At 39.4% G+C, this 19,935-nt stretch overlaps 1 protein-coding gene across 1 annotated transcript in view; it reads left to right on the top strand.

Annotated features, from left to right (window-relative positions):
* The first annotated feature begins 861 nt into the window (after nt 1-861).
* ABCB11 (ATP binding cassette subfamily B member 11) overlaps nt 862-19,935 on the top strand; it is a 36,787-nt gene continuing 17,713 nt past the window's right edge. Inside the window, exons 1-12 of the mRNA XM_041403313.1 lie at nt 862-937; nt 4,128-4,149; nt 5,376-5,423; nt 5,515-5,563; nt 7,372-7,613; nt 10,537-10,624; nt 11,486-11,619; nt 12,297-12,468; nt 14,209-14,333; nt 15,112-15,286; nt 17,093-17,206; nt 19,157-19,267. Of these exons, the coding sequence (XP_041259247.1) occupies nt 862-937; nt 4,128-4,149; nt 5,376-5,423; nt 5,515-5,563; nt 7,372-7,613; nt 10,537-10,624; nt 11,486-11,619; nt 12,297-12,468; nt 14,209-14,333; nt 15,112-15,286; nt 17,093-17,206; nt 19,157-19,267 (1,356 nt within the window). The remainder of the gene's footprint in view (nt 938-4,127; nt 4,150-5,375; nt 5,424-5,514; nt 5,564-7,371; nt 7,614-10,536; nt 10,625-11,485; nt 11,620-12,296; nt 12,469-14,208; nt 14,334-15,111; nt 15,287-17,092; nt 17,207-19,156; nt 19,268-19,935) is intronic.

Raw genomic sequence — 19,935 nt, 5'->3', positions numbered from 1 at the left:
GGTGCAGTAACTATGCCTTGGGATAATTACATTAAGCAAAGATGTTGATGAGATAACATTGCTTGTGAAAGGGTGTATTCTGGGGATGACTTCTGCAGCATTTCCCCCTGGGTGCATCTCAGATGCCAGGCTTCCCTGGCAGATTTTTCCTCATGAAAGCACAAAAAGGTATTAACTTTGTCTTCTTATTTCTGTTAATGTATGATATCTGGTTAGCACATCAGTGCGACCACAGGAATAAAACTGCCCAGAGGAGCAGCTCTGGTAGCCAAGAGCTGTGGGAGTGCAGCAGGTGGTGATGATGCAGATGTCAGTGTGGCCCTGGGGCTCTCACTGTTCTCCCTTCTTGAGCCCCAGTTGTCCCCTGTCATGGTTCTCCCAGCTGTTGCCAGTTGGGACAGCACAAAGCAGGGGCAGGTCCTGCTGCTCCCTTGTGACTGAGGCAGGATCTGTCCTGTTGTGGTCTCAGTCTCTAAGCTACCCTCCCAGATGCCACCCTCCCAGAGGCAGTAGTTCAGTTCAGCAGAGCCATGCCTGGGGACAGGGCTGTTTGCCAGGAGCTGCCAAGCCCTGCAGGGCGGCCTCCGCTCGAGGCAGGAGGCAGCGAAGCCTCAGAGGCCTGGCAGGGGTGGGTTGGGCACTTTCCAAGGTGCTTTTCTACACTGTGGTTTCACTGAGTCCGTGACATCTGTCCTGTTACAACTTGTGCTGTAATCAGTGGTGTTGTCCTGGGATCATGAGGGCAAAGGGGGAGTATAACATAATGTTTTCATGTTCGCAGACAAATGTAAGCTGATACTCTTCTCCCCAACCCCACACCCCATCTCTTTTCAGGACTTTTGACTGAAGTCAATAATCATCATGTCTGACCCAGTAGTTCTGCGTAGCATCAAGAGACTGGGAGAGGATAATTATGCTTTTGACTCGGATGGCAAATGTAAGAACTTTATTCTTCAATCACCTCCTTATGTTGTGAAGCATGTAGAATAGGTGGTGGGTGGCCTAAGCAAAGGAAGTAGTGTTCAGAATACAAGCAAGTAGTCTGTGGAATAAATAGTGTATTATGCTACCTGCTGTCAATAGCATACTGTTCCCAAAACTTTTCTGTAAAAATTATAATAATCTCTACTCATGGGCAACCTTTATGGGTAAATTAACAAGTATCTACATATGTTTTTACACTCAATATTTTGTTGTACAAGTAAAAGGGTTCTATTGAAGAAAAAAAGTAAAAAGTGCTATCTTACACAGTTTCTTTCAGCAAACACTCATATTTCTAGTCATACATGTATTCGGCAGAATTCTTATGAGCTAATTCTAAGATCTTAGCTAATGCTAAGATCTGCATTACCTCTTATCAGAGCTTGTATTTTTTTCCCATTTTTCCTTTGCAATATGCATTTTTCCATTTTGTCAGTTGAAATGCAAAAAGAGTCAAGGAGAAACATGAAGAGAAACTGCTAAATATTTTGAGTTCTTTTTGTAAGACCTGAGGAAAGCAAAAAAAAAATAGAGGATGTTAAATATTTATACAGATCATAAAGTGCAAAGGAAAGCAAAACAATAATTCCTAATGGAAGCTAAATTGCAATACAGATGAATGGGATTTGGCCAACTTCTGGGACAGAAAACTGTTCATCTCTTCCAGACACTTACTTTGAACTCCCATGTTGCTTAGACTTATCTTGCTGGTTTGAGGAGTTGTTCTTTGTCTGCCTGTTTGTTTTACACACTTGTTGCTTTTGCTTGTTAGGAGATTTTGGCAAAAGGCTATCTACTGGCAAAAGACCGTTCTTCTTTTGACAGCTGGGTTGTTCTTTTGGGCTGTCAAGTGAGGTTGCCTCTGGTTTCTTGGTTTCCTTGGAAATATGCCCTGTTTTCTGCTTAATGTAAGGAGAAGGTTGTTAAACTGCTAGAACACCATTCCCAAAGCAGATAAAGCTTTAAAACCCCACTGGGATTCTGCTGATAGATCTCATCTCCAGTGGGGCTTGCTTCGATAACCACATTTTGTGCAAATTAGTTATGATTAACCCTCTCTGGATCAACCCTTGAACACCACACATGGAAGTGTAGTTAAGAGACAGATTTATTTGAGAACTTTTTGAGTACAATTTTTCATCACTTGACTCTCATGGAACTTCCTCCTTGTGTGTTCTCACTTTAACAGTAAACACTAAAATTCTTGCCAGTATTTTTCATCTTTTCATTGAGTCTCTGCTGCTTTTTTGTTTTTGTTTTTCCAAATTGTAAAATTTCTTTCTTAAATGCCTTAATTCCTCTTTCAGAATTTTTTTTGGGCATTCAAAGATAACTATGGCTTTTTTCCTTTTGGGTTAATAAATTCTTTTATCTTCCCTACAGTCTTTTCTGTGAACATGCTATGTCCTCTTTTTCTACTTTTTCAGTACACACAGCTGTTATTCATCTACTTTTTTCTTTCAAATTAACATAATTCCACATTCTTCTCTTATAAATTCTTGACCTAAAAACTGCTGGCCCACAGGAGCTGGCCTGCAATTTCTTGCACTATTGAATAGCATTGGTACGCTCTTGTTTCCCTTTTCAAATTCATAGATTATGGATTTTTCACATTTGGAGAGTGCTTGTTTTGCTCTCTAAATTCATGGCTCAGAGAGCTTTTACACTTGGCTGTTGTTTCTCCCATTTTCCTTCCACTAGTCATTTAATTTATTTCTTGCAAAACACTTTGCTTTACCAGCCTATAGAAGGAGCTTTCTCTAAACCTTGACTTTTCTGATAAATCTTAAAGAATCCTCCAGAAATGGTTTCAAAACACTACTGTTGTTACCTGCTGCCAAACTTCAAATAACCAGATATCTTCTTTCTTCACAAAAGAAAGGTTTTCTAACCAAATGACCCTTTGTAATAACAGTTTCACAAATTAGAACTGTCCTGGAAAATGTCTGGGATTCTTGGGATATATGTGTCCTTACTGAAATAATATTTTTTTTACCATCCCAAAGTAGAAGAGAGCAATATACAACCACTACAGTAATTGTTAACTAAAGCCAAATAAAGTTATCTTATTAACCCTAAAAAGGAAATGCCTCAGCTGTTCTCTCAGTCCCAAACTCAGACTGTTTCCATCTAACATTGTATTCCTGAGAAATGCAAAACCCTGGAGGTAATGGAAAAGCCTTCTTCCCCTGGGTAGAGGCAAAATTTGTGTTTGCAATGACTTCTTTGTATCCTCTGTGAATTGTGGTGCAAACTTCCTCTGTGACTGCTGTGTGAAACAGCCCTGTGCATGCTCAGTGATGAGTCTCTAGACGTGAAGAAAGGAAGGCAGTTCTTGAAATGCAAACTATGGTTCTGAACTTAATGTTGAACTGGCAAATGCACTGTAATTGAGCAAAGTACATATGCTCAGTGCCCTTATGTTATCCAAAAAAAAAAAAAAAAAAGAAAAGTAAAAATAAATAAATAAATGTTTAAAAAAAATAAAACTAACTCTTTATTCATTGTCATCTCAAGTGATGTACAACAAATATTTTCTACATCAGACCTTCAGATTACGTTTCTTTGGGGCCCCTGATAACACAAGCTGTGCTTTATTATGTCTTTCACAACATCTTTTGAAAGGGGGCTAAATCCAGACCTTTTCTAAGAACGAAGGAATTGTCCTACAACTTATTTATATCTTGTAGTATGATTCCATTTCTCTAAGCTATGGTTCCTTAAACAATATCTCAAGAGCAGACATCAGTGTGGAAAGTTAATCCTACCCTCCAAGACCACAACTGCTCATCTTCCACAGGATTTGCAGGCTCTAAGTTGTGAAGACAAGAGTGAAGAGCTACCACTCCTTTCAGGGAGCATGTATGGAGTGAGCATTAGCTGAGTATCCTTAAGGAGGCAGTGTCCAAGACAACTATTTGAATATTAGCAAACAGTTGGCAATGAAAATTTTGGCAAATGTTCTGAATAATGTTCTTAGTTTAAACCACATCCTGGCTATATGTCTTAGTGAGGATAAGATGTTTATAACTCAGGAATGATCAGGTCCCATGGAGTTCTAGAGTTTATATTTCACATGTCTACAGAAGGTTATGTACTTTAACAATAATTATTAACCTAGACTGTGCTTTTATTTTCCCTTGCAGGTAACAGCTTCAAGAAATCAGAGTAAGTCATGCACATGATTGGAGCAATCAATATTTTTAGGAATATTCAAAGAAGTTAATGCTATCGGATCAAATTGATGGAATATTTATTTTTTTAAAAAAGCTGTTCTCTAGTGGTTGAACCTCCTTATTTGATACAACTGAAACAGGTAGACCAAAGCAGTCCTAGAAACTTTAAAAAACAAAAATGCCAGCAATATGATCTTCCTTCTGAAAATGTTTTTGATACTCAAATTTATCCTTCTTCAGTGTTTTTAGTTTGAAAAATCACTTTTTCGGGAATTTTAATCAGCCTTGATTAATTTCTCTTAAAGCTTAACTGTGAGATTTTAAAACAAAAGGTCTCAGATACTAAGATTTCAGTGTAGAATTCTGGATAGTTAAAATTTGGGATGATTTAGAGAATTTGACCTTCAGCTGTTATTAAAGGTCTGATTGGAATTAAGAGCATCCTCCTTCCTAGACCTTTGGACAACTCTGTAGCAGGCTGGACCGTAACAATACTATAATTTGAGCCATCTCTTTCTGACACTGTGTACTCAGTGTGGGAGCTACCTCTAGAACAGGGAAACCAGAGTATCTCTTCATTTTTCCCATTGTCAGGTTGCCCATCTAAGACAGCACCAGCCCACTATCTGGAAAGGTGGTTTCAAGGTGGAAGAGTACCACATCTTTCCACCTTGAAACCCCAGCTGGACTTTCACATCTAACATGCATGTGATCCATACATACCTGAAGGAAAGCTTCCTTTAGGCTTCCTGGGATCTGGTTTCTGAAAACAGTTTATGACAAATATAGCTTGAATAGTTTGCTTCATTAAAAACCAAACCCACCACAAACAGAATTCATCACTGAATGAACACAGCTGATGATGATTCCTTGCTATGGGAACAGGAACCTTCTCTGTCTTAAAGGAAGGATTAACCAACAATTTGGCCAGTAGGTTTTTCTTTAGCTGACCTCAAAGAACCCACAATCCACATTATAGGAACAGTGTGTTGAGGAGCTGCTTATGGAACAAAGTATAAACCTTTAGAGAATTTTAACCTAACCTCCATTCTAGTCTCTGTCTAAAATTTCAACCATCAAATCACTGGTTCCAGAGAAATCTGAGAGAAACAGCTTGTCTCTTAAAATTCTGGGCAAAATGTCTCAAGTAAAATGTAATTTAAGAGAAGCAACCAAGGGAGTAAAAGTAATAATGTAAAATCTTATCCTTTTTGCCAGAAATTTCTGTGCATATGAAGAACCTTTTATAGAGAAGAAAAGTGAAAAGTGAGTTAAGTTCAATTCTTTATACTTAGCATATAAAACAAAATAAGTATTAAAGTACAAGTTCATAATTTTATGTTTTCTGTTGTTGAAGGTCGTCCAAGAAGAAAGAAAAGAGTGTTCATGTTGGCTTCTTTCAGCTGGTAATGAAAGCAATGTCTATAAATATTTGATGTGTATTGTGTTGCAGAATAAATGACAATAACCAATAAGGTTGTTTTGGGGTATAGCTGTAACTAAGCTGAACTTTTAAGGATTAAATCTTTTGGCCTGAAATCATACCAATAAAATTCAGTGGGAATTCACTAGAACCCCTTGTCATCTTGTCAGTTTGGTGTCCAAAAAGTCTATTAAACACATTATATTTAAGCTACAGGTACGTATATGGAAATGAGGTAAGTTGCATAGCAGGGATTTAGGTGACCTTGGTTTGTTCTTTTTTCTGCCAAAAATTTTCTCTGTAATATTTGGCAGATAATTTAGCTCCCTCATAATTGTTCCATGGGTTTTAGAAGATTTGGTTGCAATGGGAACTTGTGGATGCACAATACCATATGGTATTGTGAGCTACATCTAGCCTTTGATGCAATTCCATTGGGTTCATCTAAATTTTAAAATAAATATAGTCAAGAAGTATCCAACCCGGCAGCATGCAGCTAAGAGATTTTACTACTCCTGCTATGCACACAGCCCAGCCAGTTAGTCTGTAATGTGTCCAAACGAGGATGGTCCTGACTGTAACAGCAGGCTGGTGCAGTAACATCCCTTGCGATGTACCTGGCTAAGTATCTCAGCTCCTGGATGGGTGGAGAGAACAGTCTGTCCCCACACAGGGCAAGCAGACAGGTTTGAATTCTGTAGCTTCTTTTGCACAGATATTTAACTCCTGAAGTGCAGTTGGTAAATACAGTATATTTGCTTCAGATGTGCTGCGAGATCAGATATCACATATCTGTGCACTTTCTGTGTGCCTTTTTTAAAATCAAGTGTATTCCCAGGATTCTTATGAGCAAGGTTTGTAAAACAGTGGTGGAGTTACAGTTTTCTTCTGACTTTTTTTAAGAAGGATGTTTTATTTATTTATCTTTTGTGTTAACTGGTTTTTCCTTTCTATTGTATTTGCCCTAATGTCCCTTCCATATATGCTGTAAATTCCCACCCTTTCTTCTCTAGGACACATTATAGCACCTACAGAACCTGGATAGGTTCTTCAGCAGGCTATGATTCCTCTTGACACGTCTGTTTTAAAATGTATAGCATTTGATACTGATATTCTATATGGACAGTTTAATTTATATATTTGCACCTGACTTCACACTGAGAATCAGATTTCATACAATCATGACAAAGGCAACTTAAATCACTGTATCTTTGCCAAGCTACCTGTGTGAAAACTCTTTTCTACACATTTCTCTCAGATTAAGAGCCAATTCACAACTGCCTGGCTCAGCCAAAGCATTTTAGAATTTTAGCTATGAAAACTTGCTCTGAGATGTTTAGTTGGTTTCCTACCACAGCACTGCAGACTTTTGAGAAATTGGCTAACTCTATTCAGAGGCTGTACATAATGCCCTAAGGCTTTTTCCTCCCCTCCCACTCTCTCCACTGGAAGTCTGCAAAGCAGACTGTAGATATGAATTACCATTACTATTCTTAATCCTAGTTTCTGGAATGATGGTAATGCAGAATGATATTGAGCTATTAATGTTATCTGATAATACATTCATTCACATGTTAAAAGGAAGCTTGTAATAATTTATGAGGCTGTAATCACAGATGTAATTAGATTAGATTGGACAGAGAGATTTGTCTTCTTTCTATACTGAAGATAATTATGAAATGTAAAGAGAATTTTTTTTAATCTGATCCACCTAGTTAATGATTTATCGTTACACCACCAGTATGAAGACTGCCTCTCAGCAAAGATCATATTTTTTTCTTTCTTCTTTAGTTTCGATTTTCATCATCTATGGAGATTTTAATGATGGTTGCTGGTAGTTTGTGTGCTATTGTTCATGGAGTAGCCCAACCAGCTGTGTTGCTTGTGTTTGGTGCAATGGCAGACACATTTATCGAATATGACATTGAAATGCAAGAGCTTAAAGACCCAAACAAGACATGTGTAAATAACACCATAGTGTGGATTAATGGTACTATTCATCAGAATGAAAAGAATGCCACAATAAGATGTGGGTAAGTATGGATGTTATCATTGTTTTCATATCCCATTGTTATCATAGCTTGTCAGAGAATGCATTGCTATTGAAGGTCCTGTTCAGCCTCTAAATGTTAAATTTTCTGTTCATAAGGTAGAAAAGAGGCATGGTTCTTGTTACATAGTCCTGTTTCTGAGATGGTGATATTATCTGGAGGGACAGAAGGTCAGCTGGGATCTTGGTTTTTCAGTTACAGTTGTCTGCAAGAATATTTTTTGATTCTGATTGTTCGGATAACAGATACATATATTACATATCTGAGTTCATTAATCTATTTTCTGTGATTACACTGTAGGTAGTAATGACTTCTGGTCATTCTGGCCAGGACTTAGCTACCTGTAGGTTCCTGCTGACTTCTGAGCAAGTTAGCTAAACTTTTGTCACTGAGAGAAATGAGCATTTCTAGAATGCAATTCATCTTAGCTTATGGGGGATGTCTGAGGCAGGTCAAAAGAACTGCCCCATAAGACTGGCTGTTTCTTTCCATTACATATAATAAATGTAGTCTAGATAATTCATTCAGATACAGATATCTGTAAAGGCCAGATCTGAACCTGTAACCTTTCCTAAGAATCATTTCTTGATGCATCATTACAAAAGTTTTCTAATCTCTGAGTGACATTTCATTACATACTTAATTGGAATTAAAAGTTACTTGTCTAAAGGTCTCTGAAATTCAGGGCACATGGAAAGCTATTCATATTCTTAGATGTAGGTGACTAGGGACAAATTATTTTGCTCCAGGCTATCCAAACCAGCCTTTGGAGATGGGCTGGCAGATAGCATACAGGATTTACTATTGACCTCTGTACCTCTGAAGCAGCAACTACAGACCGTAGAAGTTTGAGTTAGAAGGGACTTTAGGGATCATCCCCTAGTTCAATCCCCTTGCTATGGACAGGGACACCTTCCACTAGATGAGGTTGCTCAAAGCCTTATTCAAACTGTCCTTGAACAATTCCATGGATGAAGAATCCACAACTTCTCTGGGTAACCTGTATTAGTGTCTCACCATCCTCACAGTGAAGAATTTCTTTATAACCTAAAGCTGCTCTTGTACAGTTTAAAGCCATTTCCCTCCATGCCCAGGTAAAACGTCTCTCTCCTGCTTTCTTGTAAACTCCCTTAGTGTACTGGAAGGTTCTCTTAGGTCTCCCCATAGCTTTCTTTCTCTAGGCCGAACAAACCCAACTCTCTCAGCCTGCTCCAGCCCACTCATCATCTTCATGGCCTTCATGGACTTGCTCCAGCAGGTCCATGTCCCCCTTATGTTGGGGCCCCCAGAGCTGGATGCAGCTCTCCAGGTGTCACCAGAGCAGAGTAGAAAGGCAAAGTCCCCTCCTTTGATCTGCTGGCCACACTGCTCTGGATACAGCCCAGGACATGGTTGGCTTTCTAGGCTGAGAGCACACATTGCTAAGTCACGTTAAACTTTGTCCACCAACATCCCCAGTTGTCTCCCCAGGCCTTCTCACAATCCATTCTTCAGCCAGCCCGTGTTTGTGCTTGGGATTGCTCCAACTGAGGTGCAGGACTTTGCCCTTGGCCTTGTTGAATTTCACCTTGTTGAGTTCACACAGTCCCACCTCTCAAGCCTATCAAAATCCCTCTGGATGGCATCCCTTCTCTCCAGCGTGTCAACTGCACCACACAGCTTGGTGTCATCAGCAAACCTGCTGAGGGTGCACTCAAACCCACTGTCCTCTTTGTCATTGACAAAGATGTGAAACAGCACTGGTCCCAATAACAACCCTTGAGAAACATCATCTGCTACTGGTCTCTATTTGGACATTGAGCCCTTGACTGCAACTCTTTGAGTGCAACCATCCAGTCATTTCCTTATCCACCAAGTGGTCCATCCACCATCTCTCTCCAGTTTAGAGACAAGGATGTCATGCAGGATAGTATCAAATGCTTTGCACAAATCCAGTTAGTAGATGATGTCAGTCACCCTTCCCTCATCCATCAATGCTGTAATTCTGATAAAAAATGCCACTAAATTTGTCCAGCATGAGTTGCCCTTAGTGAAGTCACATTGGCTGTCACCAGTCACCTCATTTATCATGTACCTTGGCACGGTTCCTAGGAGGATCTGCTCCACGATCCTAATTATTCTGTAAAATTGTTGTGGATATCTGTGTCAGATAACTTAGGTTAACAACCTAAGTTGTTTCCATGCTTGTTTTTTGTCAGAGATCTAGTCAGGTGCAGAGCGTTCCCTTGTGGCTTAAAATTTCAGGGTACAAAATTTTGGGTAAATCAAGTAAAATTTGCTGTCCTGCAGGATGTTTTTTAAAAAGTTATCTAAATGCATAACCCATAACGACCTATTTCAAAGTAGATTAAATGCAAAAGCAGCAATTCAGTGGCCTTCACTGATTCTAGGAGTAATTATCACTACTACTTGTGTAACAGAAGAAGTTATCCTTTTAGGTTAGCAAGTTTATGGTACAAAGTAATATTTTATTTGACTTTAGCAGCCCTCACTTCTCCCTATAAAATGCAGTTCAAATCTGAATGTTACTAGTTGCTCTAATGGCACGAAGCAAGCACATTCAACATCTAATGAAAACTTGGTGGGCAGCTCTTTGAAGCACCCTCTCACCTGTGCTGTTTTGGAGCAGGCAGTCTGGGGGCATTTCCTGGAGACATCAGGGGTGCTGTGGGATGGTAGGGCGTTTTTTGGTAGCTGCCAGCTCCCAACCCCTGTGAACAGCCAGAACAAGGAAATCAGCCACTAGCAATAGCCTCGGTATTGGGAGACAATGCCTCTGTTAGCAAAACAAGCTGACTTCCACCTGGGCTGAATCTAACTTGAGGATCAGATTAGAAACCTGTGAGAAACTTTAAAAAGTATTACTCACTACTTTTTTCTTTTTTTTTCCTTTTTCTTTTTTCAGGCTGCTGGATATTGAATATGAAATGACCAAGTTTGCAGGTTACTATGCAGGAATTGGTTGTGCCATACTTGTGTTAGGATACCTCCAAGTCAGTATTTTGTTTTCCATTTTGATTTCAAAGTTTAAATCACTAAATAATTAAGTTTATAATTATGTTACTACTACTTATTTGAGCAGAACAGATGCTTTCAGTTCTCATTCCATTGCTGAAATATGTTAGCTGTGGCAATCTGAGAGCTCTTTGGATTTGCACATGCATACCTTTGTAAAAGGATGCATTTTACCCACACCACAAGCAATACTTCATCAAGTGTGGCTACTATGGAATCCACATGCCCTCCAAAAATAACAGCTGAAGGGCATGCACATTCCCAGTAGGCATCTCAACTGTGTTGAGCCCTATTTCTGTTACAGAGATATTACAGAGTAATACTAGTGTAAAACTAATGTTGGAGAAGAATTGTACCCTACATATTCCGTAGTAATTGTTCAGTCCTTATGATGTGAGTCAAAAGCTTGGATGATCCCTGCATAGTTTGCTGAAGGGCCCATGGCTTTTGAAGCTTTTTATAATCGCAAAAATTGCTTTTCAATCTCCTTCCTCAAAACTATCCAAGAATTTTGCAGAGGTAGGATGGCTGCCATCCCTGTATTACTTACATTTGTAGATGGAAAAAATGTTGTCCATATGGCATTCATGTAACAGCATAAGTAATTTCACTTGCCTCTCCTCCCATCTTATCTGAACTGAGACAAATGCCTGATCCAGAGGCTATACAAAATTGTTGGATTATTTGAAGATCAAAACAGCTATGTAGCCAGAATGTATTTTACCTGAATAGTAATTTTACCAATAGCCTTTCCCATTCTAGCCAAATTGTTTTTTCTGATTTGTTGGGAGTAGAAAGACTTTTTACTGCAATTATCAGCTGTTTTGTGCTTTTCCCAGATCTGCTTTTGGGTTATGTCTGCAGCTCGTCAGATACAGAAAATCAGGAAAGCTTATTTCAGGAAAATAATGCGAATGGATATAGGCTGGTTTGACTGTACATCTGTAGGAGAACTGAACACCCGAATTTCTGAGTAAGTAATCTAAGAAGCCCATATGCTACAGAAAAAATTTTTCAATTCCTTCCAAACACTGCAGAATGCAAACAATCAGGCATGTGACAAACACCTTTTAGTAGAAAAACAGCTATGTTCGTGGAAACAGCAACCAGACTGATTAGCTCTCCCATCTTTGAACTAAGTACCATAACTGTTGAACCACAATTATTTCCATTTCATGCCTTGTCTGACAGCAAATTTGTGTGTGTGTGGGTGGGGGGGGGGCTAGATGGGTTTTGGGGGGGTTTTTTTTTTTTTTTTTTCCCCAGTTTGTCCTCTCCTCTCTTTTCCTTTTGTGCCCAGTCCTTTCAGAGTGATCTGTAATTTGGCTACCAGTGCATACTTCCTGAATCAGCTGGGGCACAGTAGTAAGAGCCAGCTAGTGTATCAGTCTGCTGCCAGAACATGTCCTGAGAAAGGATATTCTGTGCAATATTCATGCCTAAAAGGCTTCTCCATTATGAAGGCATTAGGTTTTCTGATTGTACTCCAAGGTCTTTATATGGGGTAATGGTGAAAGAATAGGGATGAGGATGGGCCCTCTCCAGTGAAAAGCAACTAACCCAAATGTGGCCAAGAGACCCACAACACAAACAAAAGTTATGCTCACAGCTCTTCTGTTGATTTTTGTTGCTGTTGTTGTTGTTTTCCAGTGATGTTAACAAAATTAATGAGGCTATTGCTGATCAAGTAGCAATCTTCATCCAGCGCATAACCACCTTTGTAGGTGGGTTCCTACTGGGATTTGTCAGTGGCTGGAAACTGACCTTGGTTATCATTGCAGTCAGCCCTCTGCTTGGGGTTGGAGCAGCTCTCTATGGCTTGGTAAGTGAATTGTGAAAGGTTCACATTGAGCAATAATGAACAGGAAAGATCTGGCCAGAAAACTGTGAGGATTGGTGAAGTTGATTACGCCCCTTTAAAGTCAAGAGAGACAGATTATGGTCCCAGTAGCACTGAGGGAGAGGGGAGGGATGGAGGGAGGATTGTGGGAGAGGGGAGGTGGGCTTTGCTTTCACTTTGTTTTTTATTGATTCCCAGAATAATAAATCCTGCTTCTAAGAGGGGAGTGTAAGTTTACCTTCTTGTGGGTCCTGTGGATGGGTATTAATGCTGAGATCAGAAGCTGGCCTTTACCTTTCTCAATTACTACACACCTGCTTTAGATGGCTACAAGATACAGAACATGATTGCTCTATGTAAATGAGTGACTTTTATGGGTGCTAAGTTTCAGAGACATAAAATGGTTGAAAACAACTACTCAAACTTACCTCAAACTGTCCCTGCTCCCAGAAGCTGCTGCACCTTCTCCAGTTGTTCTGTTCTGCTTCTCCACCCACTTCCTATGAACTTCCTGTCACTGTCCAAAGGACAGTGAAAAGGGAAACTGCAGGATCCTCTGCCCTCTCCTCTCCTCTCCCACACTCAGCAGGGCTGGGTAATTCCTGCTCATCCTCTTCATTCTTGTTGGGTTCAGTCCTTTGGAATCTCATTTCTTTCACATCAGGAACAGCTTGCTATCATTTTGCTATCAAATATCTAATGTAACTGTGACTAATTTCTTGTCCTCCAGTTCTCCTTTAGCACCTTGTGATGACTGCAAGTAGCTGATATGAATAATGACTCATGTGAAGTGGAAGAGCAGAAGCTTGGCAGGGAATGAAATAAAAGCCAAAATGTTTTTCCTTCTTTTCTTCCACCTTATTCCCCCTTATGTTTTTATTTTTCTCCCTTTACATTCTTACTTTACCCATCTCTTTCCAGTCACACACCTACTTTTAAGTTTTTCCTCATTATGAGCCTTTCCAGCCCAAGTCTTTGTTTTACACCATGAAGAAAATAGACCCAAAGTCAATCTGGCCTGCTTTCCTGTCTTCAAAAAGGACTAATAGATGCAAGGAGTAGGGTATTTGGAAAGAGAAAGGAAAAACTGACACATTACACTTTCTAATGATATCTCATTCCCAAGTCAATGTAGTATCTCTGTGTAGAATTGTAAATTACTACATTTTCTTCCATTAATTTGACCATTTTTTTGAGTCTAAGTAAGCTTTTGGTATCCAATGAGCTCTTGGTTGCTGTGTAGGGACCTGTTTGCTATCAGCCCACAAAGCACAGTGGTGCCAACATCTGTTTTTATCCTCCCCCACCACTACAGTTACCTCTTCTTCCTGAAGTCGGGATCTGCCACGGTGGTTAAAGGGCTGCTCCTGGTGCTTAAGCTCCCTCTTCCTCCCACAGTGCACAAACCCTCAGTGTGCAATCTGCTTCAGCCTAGTTAGAACAGAGAGAGGGAGGGAGGGAGGCAGGGAAAGCAGGAGTTGTCAGCTGCTCTTTCCAGCTACTTGGAGCAGAGCTGTTGCTAAACATATGCTACAAAGGTGTATGCCCTGGCACTAGAAGGCCTAAGTCTTCAAGTGTGCAGCATGCCTAATAAAAGCCTGCTTGGAGTGCAGGAGGTGACCCAGTGCAGAGCACCCAGCGCAGAGTAGCCAGCATTGCTCATCTCTGTACTTTTCTGTACCTGAAATTCAGGTGTAACCAGCACTGCTTATGCTTTTGTAGGCTGTGGCAAAACTAACAGGCCGAGAATTAAAGGCTTATGCAAAAGCTGGAGCTGTGGCAGACGAAGTGCTCTCATCCATCAGAACAGTGGCTGCTTTTGGTGGGGAGAAGAAAGAAGTTGAAAGGTTTGTTTGAGCAAACTCTAAGGTCTCTGATTTCTATTTCCTGAAGTGATGCAATGCTGTAATGCACATCAGATTCATAACAATTAATCTCTATATTCTACAACTATGACTATCTGGTAGCTTTGAAACTTAAATGCATGTATGTTTCAGAAATTTAGGTTTCAAGAAATTTATGCAGAACTAGTTTGATAATTCAGTCTATCAGTGAAATAAAGCATCAGCAATACTATCTTCATTTCATGCTTACTTGTAGGAACATTCTGTCAATTTTTTCTTTAAACCCTGTCTGATATATCACTTTTGCAGCATTTCTGAAAACTTTGAGTATTTCAAGCTAAGTAGGAGAATTAGTTTCATCAGGACATCCTCATGATGACATTCAATCATGACATCACTTTTCATTAGAAAAACATCAGGTTTTTCTTCTGCAAATTTCTCTTAAGTTCTATGAAAAGATAATATGGCTGTAGGATGTGCTCTGGAGTGTTGGCCAGATTCTCAAATCCTGTGTTAATCTGCTAAAACTCCAAACCCCATGATGAGGTATTGGCAATGAGTGTGGCTTTTCTTGTGCTTATTACACAAGAACATAAAAGGATTTAATGATCTGGGAGCATTTCTGGTTTCAGCAGTGCTCTCTCACTTCAGAATGATTCTGTATCAACCCTATATGTGGACATTCTGCTGAGTCATCAAAGGTGCCTCATATGATCTTTGCTCATTTTGAAATTTCTGTCAAATTTACTTAATTCCCTCTTATTTTCCTCTCTTTCTACAGATATGATAAAAACTTGGTATTTGCTCAGCACTGGGGAATTCGAAAAGGAATGATAATGGGATTATTCAGTGGTTACATGTGGTTTATAATTTTTCTAAGTTATGCATTAGCCTTTTGGTATGGTTCTAAACTTGTCCTTGAGGAAGAAGAATATTCACCTGGCACTCTTCTGCAGGTACTCATTTTAGCTTGATGCAACTTTTCTGGACTGTTCTTTAAAATAATAATTCTGGAACACATATCTGTTCTGGTATCTGGTGGCTCCATGGTAACAAAAATTATTTATGTCTTTTGAAGATCATTACTCACTATATGTATGACACAACTGGATAAGACAAAAAAAAAAAAACCTCTATGTTTATTTTAAGTATTTTGAATTTTACCTATGGTTATCAGAATAATGCCTTCATTTGACAGCCCACACAATTGTCAGAAGCCTGAAACTAGCTTTTCCATTTTGTGGATCAGCATGGGGCTTCTGGGATCTTGGCTTTTCTGAAGAATTTTATGATGAAAAATGTTGTGGTAAAGAGACATCTAACTAAAGAAAGTCTTGTCACATCTAATTTCTCATGAACACTTTTGTGTTCGAGAAACCATTTCTTGTTGTTTTGTTTTTACAAAGGCCATGTAAACATGTATGCAGATCAAAACACACCTGGCTGTGGCTGCTGCAGTGTGTACAAAAACTACATTAACCTGCATGGCACTCGTGCATTCACTTCTGCATAGTAGGTGCTTTAGACACTTTTGGCCTCAATGCAACAAAGCCAACATCTACAGGTATTTTGGCTAGTTGCTTAAGCCAGGACTGCCCAAATGGCAGACTCCAGTCCAAACTCAGAACAACTTTTCCTGAACCTTAGTAAGTTCTGGGTATTCTGATGAGACATCTACTTTTGCACCTTCTCTGCCTGTTGCACACCATGAGAGTTCCCAGCCACCTGCTGCACACAGTGCAAAGCTTCCTGCTAAATGGAACTTGGCAAATTACTCTGAGAACATTGTAAACCTGAGTCATTCTGTTCAAGGAGGAAAACATTTGCACCTGTTCTCAATACCCATAGTTGATATGAGGTAGTGCTGTGAAAAACAAAGTGAGCAATTTCTTTGCCTTGCTCACAGTAACTATAGTCCAGTACTTCCAAATGACAAATGGCAAACAGTGGGGAGCTACCCTGAGCTGAAAAACTGTAGCTGTCAATGGAGAGAGTCTCCTTTATGCCCTTCCTCACAGCTTCCAGTCATTTTCTTCTACTTCATCTTTTCTACCGTACACTCCTAGTTTGGCAGAGGGGAGGAGGGGGAATTTTTAGATACAAAACATTGAAATATGCTTTTCCTGCTCTCTCAAAAAGTCATACACCTCCCATAGTGCATTGAGATATACTAAGTATTGCCTTCCCAAGTGGCTTATCCAGTGTTGGTAGCAACTCTTACAGTTCATTTCTTTGTAAGACAGAGAAAAAATATTCTCTATAGCTGGTACTTCCTTCAAAAGTAAGCTTTGTGTGTATTGGATGAGACATGAACTGCAATATACAAAGATTGTAATACAGTGTTTTAAGCTTCTTTCTATTTTTCCTTACTGGTAAAAGGCATCCCTGAAATAATCTATGTCCCACCAATGTCCTATTCCAGACCTTGTTTCAAGGAAAAGGCACCCAGTCAAACTGAGATGGCTTAAAATACATCACTGCCATCTCAGTAAATACCTAGATGCATACTTTTTTAGGCAAAGACAAATACGAGTTGTTTTACTTCAGCCTCAAGCAGAGCTGTGAAAGACAGCAAAAATGCCTTCTGAAATGCATTTATTTGCTTTCTTGTTGGCTAATAATGCTCACGTAGTGAATCACTTCAGTTCAGCAGATGCACGAGAAGTCATAAAGCTATTGTAGTTGGGTTTGCTTGTCTAAGCTGTAAGCTATAATAAAAATGTGATGTCATATTTTGTTAACTTCTTTTTCCACTTCTTCAGGTTTTCTTTGGTGTTTTAATAGGAGCATTAAATCTTGGCCAGGCATCTCCCTGTCTGGAAGCCTTTGCCACTGGTCGTGGGGCTGCAACAAACATTTTTGAGACAATAGATAAAGTAAGTAATGCATTTCTAAACTGTGTTACTTTCTAGTGCAAAAAAAAAATTAAATAAGCGTGAAGTGGTACTAGTTTTATCTGCAGTGTAAATGAGGAAAAAGGAATCTGATTAAAGAAAAAGTGACTGTGCAATAGAAAAGTCCAGTGGGGTGCACATGGGCTCAAAAAACACATTGAACAGATTTCTTAAGTGGCCTGGTTCTGAGTTCTGAAGCTTCACCTCAGCTGCTGCTGTTCCTTGTCCCCATTTCTCCTTATCAGTGCTGGCCTGTGGAAGATGTACTGGCAGGCAGTAATAGCCACTCTGCAACCAAACTTGCAGCAACCATCCCATAGCTCCCAGCCTCCAGATGGCATCAAAAGCTGTGGCTCTGTTGGCATTAGCGGTGAAGGTGGCCTCTGTCACCTGTCCCAGAGCTACCCTGAGCAAAAATGGGACAGGCACTGGTCAGGCAGCTGTTACAAATGTTAATCACAATATTATCTAAACAGATACTTGAAATAATTGTATGAGAGACCCTGAGATGCCAATTTGTTGATTCCTTTCTTGATACCTTTGTATAGCTTTATAAATATAGTGGTTGGAAATGTACTGTTGATTTCTTAAAGTATGTATTATCTCTGTTCACTGACAAGCTTTATTGTGCTGAAAGCTGTGCAAACACATTAAAATGCTGCTTGTCTTCTACAGAGCACATAAGGCTATGGTAATGCTAACAGTTTTTAGTAACCTTTCAAATTTCTGCAATAACGATAAAACATATACACTTCATAAGCTAAAGCTCTAAAATGAACTGAAAATAGAGATGAATTAGGGATGTGGTTTTCTGAGAAAAAATGTAAAATGATAAAGAGTTTTAACAGTAACGATTAATCACAATATTCAGGATAAGGCTGAGTCAAATAATCTGAGAGGAAAAAAGCAAACCAACGTCACATTTCATCTATCTACAGAAAGGGTGACAAAATTAGATCCATCTGCTTGCCACATTTGTAGATTTGTGATTAGACAGTACAAGCACAGCTCTGCCCTGGCACTAAAGCTAGTCCTGTTGAGATTCTCATTTGCAGGATCAGTAAAACTTCTTCATAGATCAGTATCAGAATTTAAGTAAGTTATATTCCTGAAGTGGAACCAGTCTTGTAGCTGTTTTTAACATCTTAGAACATACACATTTCTCATTTTAACCTTCCTTTCAATCTGTTAGTCTATATTAAAAAAGCATGCAAATTTCAGTTATCAAATATTCATTGCTATAGTTTTAATTTACTGCTTGTATTCCATGCTTCAGAAATCTATCCTTAGAAAATCTTATTTCTTTGTGATTCCTCAAATATCTTTTAGTTCTTTTCTCATGTCTAGCAGTCCACAATATCCAAGACCTGGCCAAAAGTATGGGAGACCCAAAGCACTTCCTAGGAAAACTTCAGTATTTCAGCTCTTAGAACTGGGTGCACAAGGATGGATGTTTTAATTGCCAAGTGGCAAGACCTGAAAATTTTCAGCAATGAATTGGTTGTTCGGCGCTGTGAGAGGATGTTTTTGAGTGAGGTAGTGCCATATTATCCCTGAGGAGCTGGCTAAATTAGCTTAGCCAAAATGCCTCTGTCAGTCAGCTACTCAGTTCCAGTAAAAACTGCCTGAGTGGTTGGCTGTGGTATTTGCAGTAAGCCTACAATGAGAAGAGGGTGCATCCTTGTCTGTGCTACGCACCAGTGACAACTCCCCCATCACTCTGGCCCTCAATTCCATGTCCCTTGCCTGCTATCCCTGGGGCAGAGCCTGCAGCTGGCTCCATGCAGCCAAGTGCTGTTCAAACAGAAGTGCCATGGCTTTGTATGGTACTGTATTTATCTACTGCATCACTGGTGACTGTTTAGCAGCAGATAAATACATAACCCAAATAAATTTCATAATAAATAAATAACCCAATAAATTTCATCCTAGAAGCCCACCATTGACTGCATGTCAGAAGATGGCTACAAGCTGGATAAAGTACGAGGGGAAATTGAATTTCATAATGTAACATTCAATTATCCATCCAGACCAGACATAAAGGTAATTATTCATCACCCATCCTGTGAACACAATTATTGTAAACAAGAAAAATATCCTGGTTCTGCCATCAATTTCTAGATTTTCCATAGAGATTGTCTTCCAGAAGCCCAGACTCTTTGCTTAAAAGTAGACAGAATAATTCTTCCATTAAAGTGTTCTTCTGCTTACTGTTTGGCTTATTTTACCATTCTGACATATCCACTGCCACATCTGCATATTCCTTGCTGCTGAACATAAACTCCCAGTAATTCTGGGCAAATTCACCTGTGTACAGCTTCTCTTGCAATCAGTGATGCCCTTGTATCCATGTGTGTGAGATAGAACACAAAGTAATAAACTGAATGGTGCAAGGAGATTTTATAAAACTCTTCCATTACCCTGGGGATGCACCATGTGACCCTTTAAAAGGCTAGGAAAGGAATGGAGTGTAGGCTGTATATCCCTCTATTTCTCTACTCCTGTGTTTGAATTGACAAATTCTCCTTGGAAAAGCATGTTATTGGACAAGCACATTAGTGCTACTACTTCTAAATATGGAAGCACATGTTGTATCAGATTTTCCTACAAAATTTCATGGTTACTTTCTTAATATTTATGCTGTAGCATACATTCACAATACACACACAGTGTTCTTTAAAGGAAATATAATTTAATAACTCCTCTAGTGT

Source organism: Onychostruthus taczanowskii, unplaced genomic scaffold (genome assembly GCF_017590055.1).
Source record: "Onychostruthus taczanowskii isolate IOZ18803 unplaced genomic scaffold, ASM1759005v1 scaffold20, whole genome shotgun sequence".
Taxonomy (NCBI): domain Eukaryota; kingdom Metazoa; phylum Chordata; class Aves; order Passeriformes; family Passeridae; genus Onychostruthus; species Onychostruthus taczanowskii.
Note: the sequence above shows the minus strand (reverse complement) of the source record. Positions and strands in the feature narration are given on the sequence as shown.